At 46.9% G+C, this 16,281-nt stretch overlaps 1 protein-coding gene across 6 annotated transcripts in view; it reads left to right on the forward strand.

The window, feature by feature from the left end:
* Positions 1–16,281, forward strand: part of dmxl1 (Dmx-like 1) — a 59,039-nt gene that overhangs the window by 24,468 nt on the left and 18,290 nt on the right. For all 6 annotated transcript variants that reach the window (XM_061260833.1, XM_061260831.1, XM_061260832.1 and 3 more), the window contains 10 exons: positions 2,619–2,788; positions 3,721–3,818; positions 3,944–4,109; positions 4,474–4,708; positions 5,612–6,615; positions 9,657–9,854; positions 10,539–10,615; positions 13,253–13,374; positions 14,075–14,317; positions 15,522–15,706. In XM_061260833.1, the coding sequence (XP_061116817.1) occupies positions 2,619–2,788; positions 3,721–3,818; positions 3,944–4,109; positions 4,474–4,708; positions 5,612–6,615; positions 9,657–9,854; positions 10,539–10,615; positions 13,253–13,374; positions 14,075–14,317; positions 15,522–15,706 (2,498 nt within the window). The remainder of the gene's footprint in view (positions 1–2,618; positions 2,789–3,720; positions 3,819–3,943; positions 4,110–4,473; positions 4,709–5,611; positions 6,616–9,656; positions 9,855–10,538; positions 10,616–13,252; positions 13,375–14,074; positions 14,318–15,521; positions 15,707–16,281) is intronic.

Consider the following 16,281-nt stretch of genomic DNA (forward strand, 5'->3'; position numbering starts at 1 on the left):
TGAGCACAAGCAAAGTTCTCCAGCCAAACCTGCTCTCAGCCTGTACAGTGTAACCAAATACTCAAGTGTGCTGACTTGCACAGTGCTTTTGTTGTGGTTGCCAAACCAACTGGAGATCCCTGCCAATAAAAGAACCTTATGGTAAGCCTCTTATTTGCACATATAGCTGACACACAGAATATATTTGGAATTTTAAAGGCAGTCCAAATGCAATTGAGGTTTTGTAAAAAAAAGAATTATAAAAAGTGTTTTGAAGAGGCACATTTATGTGATTGGTGGCATAGCAAAAATATGGTCTCGCTTCATTTGCTTTAAAATGTAAATAAGCTCAATTTACATATAACCCTGGGCCAAGGCATCCCCATTCCAGGTAATGGAAGGGCACACAAGAGCTTTATTCCCAGCTGCTGAGTGCCTCGCAAGTACAGCTCATTAAAGGAACAGCTATACCTGTTTTACCACTCTTTGTTTGGAGGGTCCTTTGAGGAATTCTCGGAAAGTGGTTGGTTTCCAGAGAAAGACTTGAGTAGAAAGACTAAACTTTGACTGCCGCAGAACCTTGTGGATATTGCCGTGCTGGAAGCGGTTAACAGGTCTGTGATGGGTAGCCAGCCCGTGGCAGATCCGTGTTTGCATTTGAATTCACGAGTAAACCCTGGAGAGATTAAAATGTACGACAACAAAAAAAAAAGTCACCCTACGACACAGTGGAATTTCTGCTCTCTGATTATCCACAGGCTATCTGTAAGGATAGCAACGGCGCATTTCAGCCAACTGTGTTTTTCTTTGGTCAGAAAGTTCGAAAGCTGGGTGAATTAATGTCATCCGGTGCAAACGTATGCAAGTGAGAATAGGAAATGTGTTGTTCTTGCAATACAAGGACAAACTGAGAAACAAGGCGTAATCCAAAACTATGTAATTTGCTGTGAATGCGTAGGTGACAGTTCAAATAGTCACTCAGTGGTCCTCACTCCTGGTCTTGGAGAGCCGTAGGGTGTGCTGGGTTTTGTTTTTACCATCAGCAACCAATTCAGACCTGAAAAACCAGGTGAGGTATTTGTGTAATTTATTGATTGATTAATTGTTGAGTAGCTACAAAAGCCAGCACACCCTGTGGCTCTCCAGGACCAGGAGCGAGGACCACTGGACTAAGCTCATTGAATTGCATTCAGAAGAAAAATCGCATGGTTCCATCTATTGTCTATATGGGTTATAATTTGGGAGGCTGTACTGCCATGATTTCTGATTGGCAGGGATTCTACTGGCCCCTAAAAGCTTGAAAGTGCTTGATTTTAAATGGTAGAAAATTCAAGGTTGTGAAATGGTATCAATTCAGAGTTCTCAAAGGGCGCTTTTCACTAAATGGTCCCATTCAACAAAAATGTATGTTTTGTGAATTCAGTGACATTCTGTTTGCTGTGGCAATCAGTTCCTCTGGAAACTGGTGTCATTTTGAGAGTGTGATTTTTAAAGTCTGCAAGATGCTTTTGATTTCGATAAAGGCTGTTGTAGACCAGGGTCAAATGCGTTTTGGGTTGAAATACTTGCTCGATTGCTCTTGCCTGGTGCAATTATTAGCCAACAAAGAGGACCAGAAAGCAGGGTTTTTACTTTTCGAGAGTATTTAATTGGTCGCAAGCTCAGTTATGCATAGAAAACCCTATGAATGCCACCGCACTGTGACTCTATGAATGCCACCGCACTGTGACTCTATGAATGCTACCGCACTGTGACTCTATGAATGCTACCGCACTGTGACTCTATGAATGCTACCGCACTGTGACTCTATGAATGCCACCGCACTGTGACTCTATGAATGCCACCGCACTGTGGCTCTATGAATGCTACCGCACTGTGACTCTATGAATGCTACCGCACTGTGACTCTATGAATGCTACTGCACTGTGACTCTATGAATGCTACCGCACTGTGGCTCTATGAATGCTACCGCACTGTGACTCTATGAATGCTACCGCACTGTGACTCTATGAATGCTACCGCACTGTGACTCTATGAATGCCACCGCACTGTGACTCTATGAATGCTACCGCACTGTGACTCTATGAATGCTACCGCACTGTGACTCTATGAATGCTACCGCACTGTGACTCTATGAATGCTACCGCACTGTGACTCTATGAATGCTACCGCACTGCGACTCTATGAATGCTACCGCACTGTGACTCTATGAATGCTACCGCACTGTGACTCTATGAATGCCACCGCACTGTGACTCTATGAATGCTACCGCACTGTGACTCTATGAATGCTACCGCACTGTGACTCTATGAATGCTACCGCACTGTGACTCTATGAATGCTACCGCACTGCGACTCTATGAATGCCACCTCACTGTGACTCTATGAATGCTACTCCACTGTGACTCTGAGTGTGACTGTGTGACTTGCCGTCCCACACTGTGTCTTGCCGTCCCACACTGTGTCTTGCCGTCCCACACTGTGTCTTGCCGTCCCACACTGTGACTTGCCGTCCCACACTGTGTCTTGCCGTCCCACACTGTGTCTTGCCGTCCCACACTGTGACTTGCCGTCCCACACTGTGGCTTGCCGTCCCACACTGTGACTTGCCGTCCCACACTGTGTCTTGCCGTCCCACAGGACTCTCCACGTGCCACTTCGCCTGGGCCTTCCACTCCGAGGCGGAGGAGGAGCTGCTGAACACGCTGCCGGCCCTGCAGAAGGAGGACCCGTCCTGGCCCGAGCTGCGCGCCATGGGGCTGGGCTGGTGGCTGCGCAGCACCCACAAACTGCGCCGCTGCATGGAGAGGGTGCGTGTGCCACAGCCACAGCACAGGGGTGTCAGCCACAGCGCGGGGGTGCCACAGCACAGGGGTGTCAGAGCCACAGCGCAGGGGTGCCACAGCGCTGGGGTGTCACAGCTCCGGTCCTTCAGGGCCGGTCTGCGTAAACGTGGGTCCTTCAGGGCCGGTCTGCGTACCGCTTTCTGTTCCAACCAATCGCCTTGTTTTTAATTTGCTGACCGGTCGAAACATAACCCTGCAGCTGTAGCCGGTACTCATACACATGTCAGATAAGACAGGATACGATTGAGGTCATTAAATAATTAAGAACAGAAATCCTGAGACGGATCGGCACTTGTGCGCCCCTGTCCCTACGCCCTCTCGCCCTGCCCGTGAGCAGACGCAGATTAAGCGTAGTCCTAGACTAAATTAGATTTTGAATGAAAATTTTCAGTCCAGGATTAAGCTAAATCTGTGTCTGCGCTGTGAAAACCGGCCCAGCGCCTGAGGAACGGTTTGGTTATGCTAACTCGCTTAAAATGGTATTCTCTCGTTCGTCTTAGTCTGAGCTCTTTATTGTTACTTATTGCTTTGCTGTGCTTGGAAGCAGCGCAGCTTACTGCTTAAGGGCCCCGTTTGGCGCAGATGTAAATCTATAAAATATAAATGTGATACGTGCAGCATTATGTTATGAATTTACCAGCGTTTCTTGTCTTTAAGACTAAAAAATAGCATTTATTCTTTTTAAAGTGTATTTTATTCATGTTGAAGGAACTAAAAGCCTGGTTACTGTGTTATAGTGGCAATGCCGTTTAGAATGTTGTGCTGAAAAGTGTTTATGTGATTTTTACTGTTCAAATGATAATGCGGGTAGGGCACATATTTTACATGGGAATCCGTGAGGATGCATCATACTCAATTCGATTTATTTTCTTTTAATTTTTATTTCATTCTGACAGGTGGCTAAGGCGGCTTTTCAGAGGAACAACGATCCGTTGGATGCTGCTATTTATTACCTCGCGATGAAAAAGAAGGCTGTGGTTTGGGGATTGTACAGGTAACGTCCGTAAGAGTGCCGTGTCTTACATTAGCCTCGTCTGCTCGCTCCCGAGGGGGAACGCAGCGCCCACCGTGATAATAGCCTCACGCTGACTTCCGGCAAAAATTCGATCTCGCCTCTAGGGCCCAGAGGAACGTGAAGATGACCGCGTTCTTCAACAACAACTTCGGCGAGGACCGGTGGAGGCGGGCGGCCCTGAAGAACGCCTTCTCGCTCCTGGGGAAGCAGCGCTTTCACCACTCCGCCGCCTTCTTCCTGCTGGCGGGATCCCTGAAGGACGCGGTCGAGGTCAGGTGGTCGCGTGCTAAACGTGCTAAACGTGGTGGCGCGCAGCTCGAGTCCGGCCGTAGAACGGGGCCCGGCCTAAGCTGGATTTCGTCTTGATATTTGTTCAGTGATGTGCATTTGTACTCACTCAATAACTGTCCATCGTTAAATTTAGGCAGTGAAGCATTTCAGCAAAACAGTTTTTGTGTACCCCCCATTCATCGACTGGCTATTTCGTCAGAGGTCTGTTTTTGTTGGAGGAAATATTTTGGACATGTAGAACACATTGTAACGACAAAGCATGTTTCTGAGTAAGGGTTGTTATTTCAGGGTCACTTTAATGAGATTACTGTTTTCAGTAATCTTTATATTTTTTTGGCTTTAGGTTTGCCTTGAGAAGATGCAGGACCTCCAGCTGGCCCTGGTCATCTCCCGGCTGTACGAGTCCGAGTTCGAGACCGCCTCCACTTACAAGCACATCCTCCAGCGCCGGGTGTTGGGCCAGGACACCCAGGCCCACCAGGACCCCTTCCAGCGGAGCATGGCTCACTGGATCCTGGAGGACTACAGCCGGGCCTTGGACACTCTGCTGGAGCAGCCCAGTCCGGAACCGGACACGGGTATGCTTGGTGCTCAGGCACCTTTCCTTACATTATAGGCATTCAGCAGAAGCTCTTATCCACAGCGATTTACAATAAAGTGCAACACCATAACCAGGGACAAGTGCGCTGAAAACTCTAGAGGGAAGTACAGTTTTAAGAGCTAGAAGTGACCATATAGATAAAGACTTGAACGGTAGTAGATTAATCGGATAACAAGCAATGAAACGGTTTTGGCAACTATAACGCTAAGAATAATGTGATAATTGCAATAGACTAGTTAGAAATTACAGGGAGATAAGGGAAGGTGCATCCTGGAAAGGTGTGTCTTGAGTCTGTGTTTGAACCTCCTAGTCACAATTTAGGTGCCACCACATAGTACTTTATTTTGTTGTCTTGGTTTGTTTTATTGTTGTAAAAATGAGGCTTGTGAAGGGCTGGGTGCAGTAACGATTGTTGCCACCGTGTGGTGCATTAGCTTTTGTTTCATGATCTTCTCTTTAATTATGCCTGATGCGGTAGTAAACATCAGAACTTCAGAGGTCATGTGAAATGCCTTTGTGGGAAAAACAACCTCTGCCCTAGGCTGTGTATATTGTGCTAGTCGGGAATGGAACTGGAACAGGAAGGACTGAGTGTCCAATTTCACTGTGTGCTCATGTTTTGGATGTTCGTCGGATAAGGATGTCAAACTAAAATCCCTGGGGGCCCAGTGTCTGCCGGTTTTTGTGGTTTCCTTTCTATCAGCTGTCAATTAAGGCCTTGAGAGCAAGGTGTGTGGGTTCTTTAGCCACTCAATTACTTGAATGAACCGCTGGTGCTGAGAACAACCCAAAAACCAGCAGACACTGCGGCCCTCCAGGACTGGTATTTGACACCTGTGGTCCGGATTTTAAGTGCTTTTCTCCTGCTCTGTTGTGACAGGTGCCCCCGACACGTCTCCTGGCCACCCTGAGGTGTTCAGCTTCTACACCTACCTCCGCACGCACCCCCTGCTGCTACGGCGCCATTTCGGCTCCTCGGAGAAGGCGTCCGGGAAAGTCGGCCTGACCGCGGAGAGCCGGCGCCTGGCCGACTCCATCAACCTGGTGGAGAGGAGGCTGTTCTTCACCGCCGCCTACGCGCACTTCCAGGCCGGGTGCCCCATGCTGGCCCTGGAGGTCCTCTCCAAAATGCCCAAGGTGGTGAAGAGGTCCAGGCCGCAGACGGGTCAGGGCAACCCGACCGCCCCCGTCACCCCCACCGAGGTCAAACCGGACCGGGCCTCCGACCTGGACTGGTCCCAGCCCGTGGTCAACGGGTACGAGTCGGCCTGCAACAGCCTGTCCAACAGCCAGTCGGACTCGGTGCTGAGCTTCGACTGGAGCCAGCCCTCGCTGGCCCTCCCGGGCGAGCCCCTGGAGCTGAAGTGGGACAGCGACAAGGAGGACTCCGAGTCCGAGTCCGAGTCGGGCCTGGCCATGAAGAACCTCAGCGCGGAGAACGACGGCGTCTTCAGGGGCACGCCCGACACCACGGCCTCCCCGTCGGAGAGCCCGGAGGAGGAGGAAGCCATCGGCCCCTCCGAGGACATCCTGACGGCCCAGCTCAAGTTCAGCGCCTGCCTGAAGATCCTCACCACCGAGCTGCGCACGCTCTCCACGGGCTACGAGCTGGACGGCGGGAAGCTGCGGCATCAGCTCTGCCATTGGCTGGAGCGGGAGGTGGCGGCGCTGCAGACCAGCTGCGGCTACAACCCCGGCCTGCAGGAGGCGCCAGAGGGCATCGGCGGGGAGGCGGCCGGGGAGAGGAGGCGCAGGCGCTGGCTGCGCAGGAACCAGCCCCTCCTGCGCATGTTCCTCAGCTACTGCAGCCTGCACGGCTCCCACGGGGGCGGCCTGGCCTCCGTGCGCATGGAGCTCATCCTCCTGCTGCAGGAGTCCCAGCAGGTAGCTGCCTGAGCACCGAGCACAGCGTCTCGTACACATACACATACACATACACACACACACACATACATACACACATACAGACATATAGACATACAGGGCCACTGTCACCGAGCACAGCGTCTCGTACACACATACAGACATACAGACATACATACAGGCATACAGACATACATACACACAGACATACAGACATACATACATACAGGGCCACTGTCGCCAAGCACAGCGTCTCATACACACACACATACATACACACATACAGACATACATACAGACATACAGACATGCATACAGACATACATACATACATACATACATACAGACATACAGACATGCATACATACAGGGCCACTGTCGCCAAGCACAGCGTCTCATACACACATACATACATACATACATACAGACATGCATACAGACATACGTACATACATACACACAGACATACAGACATGCATACATACAGGGCCACTGTCGCCAAGCACAGCGTCTCATACACACATACATACATACATACATACAGACATGCATACAGACATACGTACATACATACACACAGACATACAGACATGCATACATACAGGGCCACTGTCGCCAAGCACAGCGTCTCATACACACATACATACATACATACATACAGACATGCATACAGACATACGTACATACATACAGACATACATACAGGCATGCATACATACATACATACAGGCATACAGACATACGTACAGACATACACACACACACACACACATACATACAGACATGCATACATACACACACACATACATACAGACATACATACATGCACACATACATACACGCACACGCACACACTCACACACACACACTCACACATACACACACACACTCACACACACTCACACATACTCACACACACTCACACATACACACACACACACACACACACACACACATACATAAATACATACAGGCCCACTGTCTCAGAGCACAGCATGTTAGATACATGCATACAGGGCCATACTGTGGTCCGGTTAGAGAATTGCACATAGGCTCAAACATAGGCAAGCTCATCCATGTGTTCCTGTTCATAAATTCACTTTACCTTCAGCACCCACCCAGCATGTCTGGGTCATACTTTGGTCCAAAATAAGAAATAAGTCAGTCAACTATCTTAGTCTTATATTTAGACTGAATCTTATTTCTATTACTTTTTTTCCAAATAAGGCAAAAAAACTGTCAATGAAATGAAAAAGTTTGACTCATATCAGAATTTGCCAATGGGGTGAGAATTTCACTTGTCAAGTAAACGGTAACTTAAAACGAACTCATATTTTCTGCTTGAGAGACAAAACATATATGTTAAGTATATATATATGTTGTCACAATACAAAGCGCAAACAAAGGCAACCTCATCCAAGTATTCCTGCTCAGAAATTCAGTTTACCTGTTCCTAACCCAAAACCCTGACCCTAAATCAGTCCTCACTCCTAGTCCTTGAAGAGCCACATGGTGGTGCTGGTTCGTGTTGTTATTCTGCACTTAATTGACCAACTAAAGCGGTTAAATAGACAGTTACCTCACCTCACCTCATTGGTTGCTAATAATAAGGACGAAAACAAAAACCAGCCCCCGGCAGCTTTCCATGACCAGGAGTGAGGACCACTGCCCTAACTGTGTGATGGGTTTGTGGTCTAGCAGCAAGAATACAGTTACATCCATGCACAGTTTATCCTGGACTAAGATGTTTTTATTTGATTATTTGATTAAACTTGTGTTCACTCCTATTGTATAATAGTCACTTATCTCATACCATGTCAGAATGTTACTGCAACTGGAGACAGATTAAGCTCACTTTTTAAATCTTGTCTGCCGTTAATACCGAACATATTAACCAATCTGTAGAGGGGTTATTTGAAAGGAGATGAGGTTGGTTTCATGAAAATTATTATTTTTTTCCATGTATTTCCAAATTATGTAACACATTTTAGTCGACAAAGACAAATGTTCTCGAGGGCAACCATTTAAGTCAGACACCACCCTGTTAAACTTCTCAACAGTAATAAGGTTTAGTTGCTGTTGACCTTATGAAGATGAATTGCACATTAATTTGAATCGTCATGCAGGGAGGAAGGAGGATGGTATGTGAACAGGAAAGGTATGAGAGGATTTTTTCTCAATTCTTCCCGCTCTCTGAATTATTCTCGCCCCCATAGGAGCAAGAAGAAATTTCCATTTCATTTCCACGACACAAGAAACATCAGACTATCGAACCAAAGTTTTGAATTTTTCTCCAGGAATAAAAGTTTATAAGAATCACAAGAACTGTAGGGTCATCAGGTATTTTGGTTTAGGCTTTGTAATCCAACAGTAGAATCGTGTTTTGTTAGAGCCATCTCTCAGTAGACCCAGTATTTGACCCAGGTCTGGAGGGGCTTACAGTGACTATCGCCCACCGTCCGTAGTATTTTAACGTTCATTCTCTTACACTGCTGCCAGTCACACAGTGCTGTCTCTGAATTTGAAATCCCGGTTGTCAATTGGACGCGTTTCTAACAAATACATTTGATATAAAAAGTGTTTCTGCAGTTGGCCACTAACTAATACTGTGGGCCATAACATAATGTATGGAACTATTTTGAAGGTGTGAACGTTTCTGAAACCCACGTCACCTGCCAACTGTAGGAAAGTATTTGGTGGACTCAACTGTGCTGCAGCAACAGCGAGATAATGACATTGTTCGTGACCGTATGTGACAGGGCAGCCTGTAGCGTAGTGGTTAAGGTAAATGACTGGGACACGCAAGGTCCCTGGTTCTAATCCCGGTGTGGCCACAATAAGATCTGCACAGCCGTTGGGCCCTTGAGCAAGGCCCTTAAGCCTGCATTGCTCCAGGGGAAGATTAGTCTAATTAGTCTAGTCTGCTTAGTCTAATCAACTGTACGTCGCTCTGGATAAGAGCGTCTGCCAAATGCTAATAATGTAATGTAATGTAATGTGACTACAGGTGACTGCACGGTGTGACTGTCTCTAACTAGCTGTGCGTGTGTGTGCTGTCGCAGGACAACGGCTCCCAGGCCACGGTCAGTCCCTCCCAGCAGCAGCTGCAGGCCTCTATCCCGCTCCTGTTGGCCTGTACGGCCAGCGCCAAGACCGTGGTGACCAATCCCATAGTGCACCTGACCAACCTCACCCACGACATCCTGCACACCGTCAACGCCCTGGACTCGCCCCCGCACCCGGACGTCGTCAACAACAAGGTCAGGGCGTCCTCTGCGTGACGGCCCCTTTCAAAAGCAGGGCTTTCAGCTATGAACAACATTATAATCGCATATTTGATCTTACACATTAAATGAGTAGTTTTTAAGCAGATCCAGTGCATCACATCTGAATATTTTATAAACACGCCAAAATTCTTCTAAAGAAGAAACATAGTATAAAAGAGCCTTCGTTTTATGTATAGTTGTAACTTTACTGAACTTATCTAATAACTGCTTTTTTGTTGATATATCATTGGTATATGCCCAGTGGGCTATGGGAGCTGTTTTACATTCCAATAATGCGTACACTTGTCCTGTGAGAGACACATCAGCAAATCTTGTACAAATAGTGTTAGTAATGGCCATTATTTGTTTGATAATATGGATTAATATAGTATTTTATAATATCACTCACAATGTTGAAAGTTCTCATACTGCAGCGTTCTTGCAAGATATTATGCTAGAACAGGCATTGTCCAATAACTGTCCTCAAGGTCTGCTGGTTTTCCACCCTCCCTTTACCTGGGAGTCAGGTGAGAAGACAGCCTGGCCAATCAGAAGCGCTAATTGTTCAGTTACTTACCCGGGAGAAAAGAAAACCAGGGCTGGATTTGGATTTGAGGGCCAGATTTGGTGATCCCTGTGCTAAGTGACGTCGCTGATTGTGAATCCCTTCTGTTGCAGATCTACGTCATGCACACGCTAGCGGCGTCCCTCTCCGCCTGCATCTACCAGTGCCTCTGCGACGGCCACAGCTTCAGGTGCGTGCGCTTCCGGAAGATTCTTTTCAGTAGTCACTAAGGTCTCCCTGTCTCACACCAATTCCCTCTGCTTTCTTGCTGGCTACCTGTGCAGAAGTGCTTTCTGTTGGTTTGACAGTCCATATCCCTGTTCCTTTGCCGGAATATACGTGAATGTAGTGTTTGCTAAGAGGGTTTTATTGCTACTCTCGTTTGTTTGTCTCATCGGAGTCATCTACAAGGTCCAAGTTCTTATCTTTGTGGTCATTCCTAGCACTTGGAACTGTAGTTCCTTCTGTGGTCCTTCAGCGCACTTGTCCCTGGTTATGGTTATGGTTATGGTTATGATCATGTCTATGTCGTTCGAATGCCTGTAATCTAGTGTAATATACAGACAACCACATAATTCAGCGTCTTAATATATACTAGTTATTCCGAACATGCACGCTTTGGAAGTCCTAGCCCAAAGGAAATGTGAACAGGTAACGTGTAGGGTTCTCGAGCGTTTGTCTGTGAAACGTGACCCACCATCTGTGCTACAGTTTCAGTCCTCTTGGCCCTGTTCGGCGAACGCCTGAAACCCAGGAGCTCACAGCGCTGATCCACTCCAGAAAGCCAGCATTCTCTCTCCCCCCTCCTTCAGAACGGGCCTTTGACCTGCGCGCGTATTAATAACGGTCCCTCGACGCGGCGGGGGGTGACGTGGGAGGGTTTCAGAATATTACTTGACATTTCTCCACCCTTATGGTTTTATTTCCTGCACGGACGCAGGAGGAAGGTTTAGAAGCGAGTTGTTGTGCGCACACACTCAGTAGCCCCGGGTGTTGGAGTCCTGCCCCAGACGGCCGCAGTGTTGCCCCGGTCTCAGTGCACCGCTGCACACGTCATTGATGAAGTGGTTGATTGGCTAGAGTCCGCCCTCTTGAGCTGCTCTCAGGGCTTTAATTGGCCGCTGATTGAAAGGAGGCCGCAAATACCCGCGACACGCCGGCCCTCCAGGACTGCAGTGTTACCTGCCTGATGTCCAGTACGTGCATGTTCTTTCAGAACCAAACTTCTTGCAGTCTACAATTCATTTCAAAACTGAGGGTCATTTTGAAGTTGTCGATTACCGTATTAGCAATTCCGGCAACGAATGTAATAATTTTAATCCTAATCGAATTGTCCACTGCAATGACATCCAGTTTGCCGTTTAGCGTTTAGCATGTGAACACAGCTTTGCTGCTGTTTTACGGTACCCCATGTTCCCTGTCTATATAGTTGGGGATATTGTCATTCTTTTTGAGAAAGGGAAGTAGTTTCAGGTAGATCAGTTGCTGGTTTTTAAATGACACGGTACCAACCTGGTGATTACCGGCAGTTTCAGTAAGTGTAGGCTGACTCAATTTGAGTGAATGATAATAGTGGTATAATGGCAACTTAAAGACAATTTCTGTATAATACAGGTATGATTATCTCAAGCTTTAAAATGCCCAGAGTCATTGCTTCTTGACCCAAAGCCAATTTGTATGCTGATCTTTACAGTTAATTGATTTACAGGGCATTTGTTCATTATTCCTACTTTGGAGAGGCTTTTGTTCTGTGGAAAGTTTTGTGAATCATACCTGGGGAAAATATGATTATTTTGGATTCAAATACTTTTCTATGCTTTACTGTATTTGAACCAATGAAATAAGTGCAAACACCGCCTTCAGGTCCTTTTGATTGGCTCAGATGCACCAGGCAAGATCATGGAGCATAGAAAAGTATTTGAACCCAATGCAAATTCAGTGCAGTCTGTAAGTATGTGGACAGTGAGTCATTGTTAGGTGTTTTGGCTCTGTAGTCATAATAATAAAAATAATGCTTTATTTATATAGCACCTTTCATATCATAAAATGCAGCTCAAAGTGCTTTACAAGAGAAAAACAAATGGGAATCAATAACGTTAAAAAAGACCAGACACAAGCAGCAAAATATACAAGAGAAAATAAAAACAGTGAAAAATAAATCTCAAAAGGATGAAAATGGGTATAAACAAGACCATAATAGTTATAAAATAGACAAAGATAAAATGATCATAAAATATAAAAGCATAATAAAATATTTTTAAAAGCATGAAAAGTTTTACAAATAAATAAAAATATATAAGAACTATTGTGCCGTTTTCCAGCACATTGAATTTTAAACAAAACAATCCCGATGTGCAGACTTTAACTTCAGACATTACTCCCATATTGGGTGAACAGTGTAAGAATTGTAGCCGTTATTATACATAATCCCCCCAATTTATTTCCACTGTTTGTTTGCTGGAGTACAAAGCGAAAACAACAACAAAAAAGTCACTGTCCAAATACTTACGCACTGCACTGTATGCATTTGACTCAAGTCTGCTGTGAATGAGTTCTTAGAGGAACCAGAGGGTGTGTGCTGTGTCAGGATGGAGTGGGTTGATGGTTTTATCAGGGTGAGCTGGCTGCCTGATGCCATTTGTCAACTTTTTGGACGGCAGCACAAAAGGAGCCATTGTGCAGAACTCTCCTGCCACATTCAGCGAAACGGAAAACGATCTGCGTTTCGTGTTCCCGGCCGCGTTCAGCCGGTGCCCAGCTTCGCCCCTGCTGTTCCGTTATCTGTCCCGCCTCTCGGTGGCTGACTGCCTCTTCCTGTCTCCCTCAGTCATGTGAACCAGTTTACCGGGATCGTGTACCAGAGCTCCCTGCTCTCCCTGCAGCATCCGGCCAGAACCGTCAGCATGGAGGAGACGGTCTTACCCAACACCTCCCCCGCTCAGTGGCCAGGTAAGTAACCCAACACCTCCCCTGCTTATGGCCAGGTAAATAACCCAACACCTCCCCTGCTTATGGCCAGGTAAATAACCCAACACCTCCCCTGCTTATGGCCAGGTAAATAACCCAACACCTCCCCTGCTTATGGCTAGGTAAATAACCCAACACCTCCCCTGCTTATGGCCAGGTAAATAACCCAACACCTCCCCTGCTTATGGCCAGGTAAATAACCCAACACCTCCCCTGCTTATGGCCAGGTAAATAACCCAACACCTCCCCTGCTTATGGCCAGGTAAATAACCCAACACCTCCCCTGCTTATGGCCAGGTAAATAACCCAACACCTCCCCTGCTTATGGCCAGGTAAATAACCCAACACCTCCCCTGCTTATGGCCAGGTAAATAACCCAACACCTCCCCTGCTCAGGTAGCTTGCCCAAAGTTGAACTAAAAGTAGTTGGACACTTTGCTTTTCAGCGGTTTCTGCGGAGTTTGGTGTATTAAATCGCTCCCTTAGTGCAGGTATAAGAAAGATGTTTGTATCTACTCCTGATTATTGGCTTTTGATTGCTTTTGAAGTCTGCCATTGGTGTTTCTCAGCGTGAGGGCCATTGTGCGAATGGCAGTTAAAGTAGCCGTTGTGAAGCAGAGAAATAAGAGAGGGACAGTCGTAGGCGGAAGGTTTGGTCTCACCTCCCTGGCGCCCCCCGCAGGCATCGGGGCGTTGGTGCGCCTGCTGAACTCGGCGGGGGAGGAGAAGCAGCCGGGCCTGACGGTGCTGCTGTGTGAGATCCTGACGGCGGTGCTGCTCAGCCTGTTCGTGCACGGCCTGGCCACCCACTCCAGCAACCAGCTCTTCCGCATCGCCGCCCACCCGCTCAACAGCAAGCTGTGGGTGGCCGTGTTCGGCGGGGGCGCCCGCGTCGAGAAGCACGGCCCCGTCAAACAAGCCTCAGGTCAGTGCTTCACCCCGCCAGACTCTCTCTGAAACCAGCTACACGTGATTCTTCTGACCCTCTCCGTCCCCCAGACCTTAATCGAGTGGCTTCACTCAAATCCAATGGGGGGGGTTTGGCTTTGGTTGTGAAAGTTGAGAGAATTTCAGAGCAGGGTTTTGATAGGGGCTCAAAACAATAGTGTAATAGTCGTTTTGATTTGTTGAAAAGGTAGATGGTCGAGAGTACGGAACTCTTGGGATGTTACGGTAGTTACTCTTGAATAATATACGGCACTCTTGGGATTGAAGGGGTTAATGATCATTTTAGTAATAGTATTACCGACATTTCATCTTCTGAAAAAGTATATATCCCTCTTTCTCTGTCTGTAATTGCTCTCTGATAAGATCTGCATGCATGTAATTTGACCTACATTGCAGTCCGAAAGTATTTGGACAGTGACACAATTTTAAAGGGCCGTTATTCATACATGGTTCACTCGGTGTACAAAAAAACCCCTGAAATTAAAGATCACATTGTCAGCTCTAATTTCAGGGTACATTTTCAGGGTTTAATTTTGCATCCGTGTGTAGTGAACCATGTAGGAATTACAGCCCTTGAAAATTTTCACTGTCCAAATTCTGTACTGCACTGTGTATCTAAAATGATTTAGTACTTCTGTATTATGAAAGCATATGAATTTCCTCACTAGCCTTCCATATGAGGAAGGCTGTTTTAGATAACATTACATAATGAGGGGAACAGGCCATTCAGCCCAGCAATGCTCGCCTTTTCCTACCACTGCTTAGTTTGCCTAAAGGCTAAATAGTATCTAGCACCATATCAAGCCTAGTGTTTAAAATGGTAAATGGTTGGCTTTTATATAGCCCCTTTATCCAAAGCGCTGTACAATTGATGCTTCTCATTCACCCATTCATACACACACTCGCACCGACGGCGATTGGCTGCCATGCAAGGCGCCGACCAGCTCGTCAGGAGCATTTGGGGGTTAGGTGTCTTGCTCAGGGACACTTCGACACAGCTCGGGCGGGGGATCGAACCGGCAACCCTCCGACTGCCAGACGACTGCTCTTACTGCCTGAGCCATGTCGCCCCCATAGGTTTTAGGTGTGGAAGAGTACACTGCATTAAGCATATTGACTGAACAGCAGCGGTAGGTCCCAGTCGTATTCACAGTTTTTATTTATTTATTTTGTATTTAAAGTGTCATCCCAGGAAGAGTCGGACAGGAAGCCCAAACGCTTCAGGCTGCTGCAGTCATCAAGGACCCAGTCCAGAGACAGTCCTCAGACGCCTCCCTCTAGCCCTGTCGTGGAGCAGGAGACCTCTATCTTCAAGGAGGACTTCGTCCCCCCGGAACTCAGTATCTGGGACTACTTTATCGCCAAGGTAGGGACGGCTGTTCCCACTGTCTGAGTTTTTATTTGTTCTGTCGCCATTAATTGTGGGTTGTCTATTCATGTTAGGAGTCTTTTAGCCAACCTTGGCTCTATTCCTTGAATTGCAAATGTCATCAGTCATTCTGCATTAATGCTTTGGCATTTGGGGCGAAAAAAAAAACAATGAATATAATTATGCGTGTGAGTGAGAGATGGAGATGGAGGGGTAGATGGGAGGAGACTGAGGGAGAGAAATTGAAAATATTTCTAGAGTATACAAAGAAGCATGTTACAGCTCAGCATTGATTAAAGCATTTATAGAAGGTTTATTTGTCCATTCCATTTATCCATTCAGCAGACTTGGTTTCACCCTTTCCATTAAAACCCCAGAGTTCATCCAACTCGTCAACTTGTTCACATTCATTTAAGGATTGCCAATTAATTAATTTATCGGAACAACTTGCCTTCCCCTTGCCAACGCCCCTAGCTGGATACTTTTCTCCCCAGGCTGGCTATCTGATATTAGCAATTTAAAGGTCCATTATTGTGGAAAATGGCATGTCCCTTGCTATGTGGATTGTAAAG

This window comes from Conger conger, chromosome 11 (assembly GCF_963514075.1).
Source record: "Conger conger chromosome 11, fConCon1.1, whole genome shotgun sequence".
NCBI lineage: Eukaryota > Metazoa > Chordata > Actinopteri > Anguilliformes > Congridae > Conger > Conger conger.